Source organism: Grammomys surdaster, unplaced genomic scaffold (assembly GCF_004785775.1).
Source record: "Grammomys surdaster isolate TR1022 unplaced genomic scaffold, NIH_TR_1.0 693, whole genome shotgun sequence".
Lineage (NCBI taxonomy): Eukaryota > Metazoa > Chordata > Mammalia > Rodentia > Muridae > Grammomys > Grammomys surdaster.
This window is the reverse complement of record NW_021605112.1, coordinates 119,190-121,070: the sequence shown is the minus strand read 5'-3', so window position 1 is coordinate 121,070 and position 1,881 is coordinate 119,190. Positions and strand designations below refer to the sequence as shown.

General features: G+C 42.7%; 1 protein-coding gene across 1 annotated transcript; it reads right to left on the bottom strand.

Annotated features, from left to right (window-relative positions):
• Positions 1–984, bottom strand: LOC114633556 (putative olfactory receptor 52P1). Its single transcript, XM_028782124.1, has one exon. The coding sequence runs from the start codon at positions 982–984 to the stop codon at positions 1–3; it is 984 nt and encodes a 327-aa protein (XP_028637957.1).
• Positions 985–1,881: the final 897 nt, after the last annotated feature.

Below are 1,881 nucleotides of genomic sequence, written 5' to 3'. Positions count from 1 at the left end.
TTAGACCTTGAGCCCAGTTCCCTGTCCCCACTGAAACACCTTGGCAACCCTTTCACGAATCTCCCTGGTCTTGACTCCATATACCACGGGGTTAAGAGCCGGTGGGAAAAGCAGATAGACGTTAGCCAAAAGAATATGAATGTGGAGTGGGACATGGTGGCCAAAGCGGTGTGTGAAAAAGGAGAAGAGGGCTGGTGTGTAAGAGATAAGGATGACGCACACATGGGAGCCACAGGTACCTAAGGCTTTGGACCGGGCTTCCTGGGATGAAAGCCGAAAAACAGCTTGTGCAATGAGGACATAGGAAAGACCAATGCAGAATAAATCAACCCCAATGACCAACAGTGCAGCTGTCAGCCCATACACACGATTAGGCCTGGTGTCTCCACAGGCCAGCTTTACCACAGCCATATGCTCACAGTATGTGTGTGGGATCACATGGCTTTGGCAGAAGCTCAGTCGACCAATGAGGAAGGGACATGGAAGCATGAGTAGGGAGCCTCTCATCATAGCTACTACTCCAATGCGAGCAATGATGGTGTCAGTGAGGATGGTAGAATAGCGGAGTGGATGGCATATGGCCACATAGCGATCAAAGGCCATGGCCAACAGCACTGTGGACTCCATCATGCAGAAGGCATGAATGAAAAACATCTGTACCAGGCAGGCAGAGGCAGAGATATGCCCAGCTCCACACCAGAGAATAGCCAGTAGCTTTGGTACTGTGGAGAAGGAGGCAGCCAAATCAATGGTTGAGAGCATGCACAGGAAGAGGTAGACAGGTTTGTGCAAGGTTGGCTCTGTGGCAACAACAACCAAGATGGTTATATTGCCCACGATTGTGGCAGTGCCCAGACAGCACACTGGAAGCGAGAGCCACATATGGAATTGCTCTAGACCTGGGATGCCCAAGAGAAAGAAGACAGAAGAATCCAAGTCCGTGTGATTAGGAAACTCCATGGTCTGGCCTATGGTGTTGGACATCATCACTGGTCAGAAAACCCCACACCATATCATATTGCCTGGAAAGACAACATGGGATAGATAAATAGATGAATCACAATAACTTCCACTAGCTACAGAATGTTTGGAAAATTATTATTCTTAAAATGAGAGTCATAATAATTGTAATTGTTTATTTTTCTAAATTAGGAAATTATATGTGAAATTATTTGCATAATGAGAACATGTAACTGTAACAAAATAAGCAACTGTGACAAGGGCTTGAGTAAGTACTTAAGGGATCTACAGTTTCAACATAGCTAATAGAACTTGTTTTCAAGGAAAGAAATACAGGGGATAACATCTGAAATGCAGATAAATAAAGTACCCAATAATAATAAAAAACAAAAAAGAAAAATAAACAGATGAATAAAAAACAGATAATGGAACTGGTTATCGCAGTTGAACATTTGAGACTTTTTTGGCAGCAATGTAACATTACCCATATTACGGGGATTTCTTATAATTGTCAAGGACAAGAGACTGTGCAAGGGGCCCATGAAACTTTAAAACAATATTTTCATAAAATAAAAAAGGAAGATATATCCCTGTATACCACAAATTTATTTAAATCATGTTATTTTTAATTTTTATTTATTTATTTTTAATTTGAATGCCAAGGAACTTACTGCTGAATGTCTATGGTGCTCTACAACTAGGCATACTTATGCATAGGTGAAAGGGAAGGATCCACTTACTGGCATAAGGCATGATCCTGTTCAGGTATTAAATATGGAGAAGAGGGCATGTTTGTGTTTTTTCTGCAGGATGCTGAAGGAGCATGGTGGCAGCCAGAGCGACAGGTGAGACATGCTAAGGCCAGGACAAAGAATGATGCTGGTCTGTGAGCTTGCTGTGTGCTCTGACAATGGTGACTGG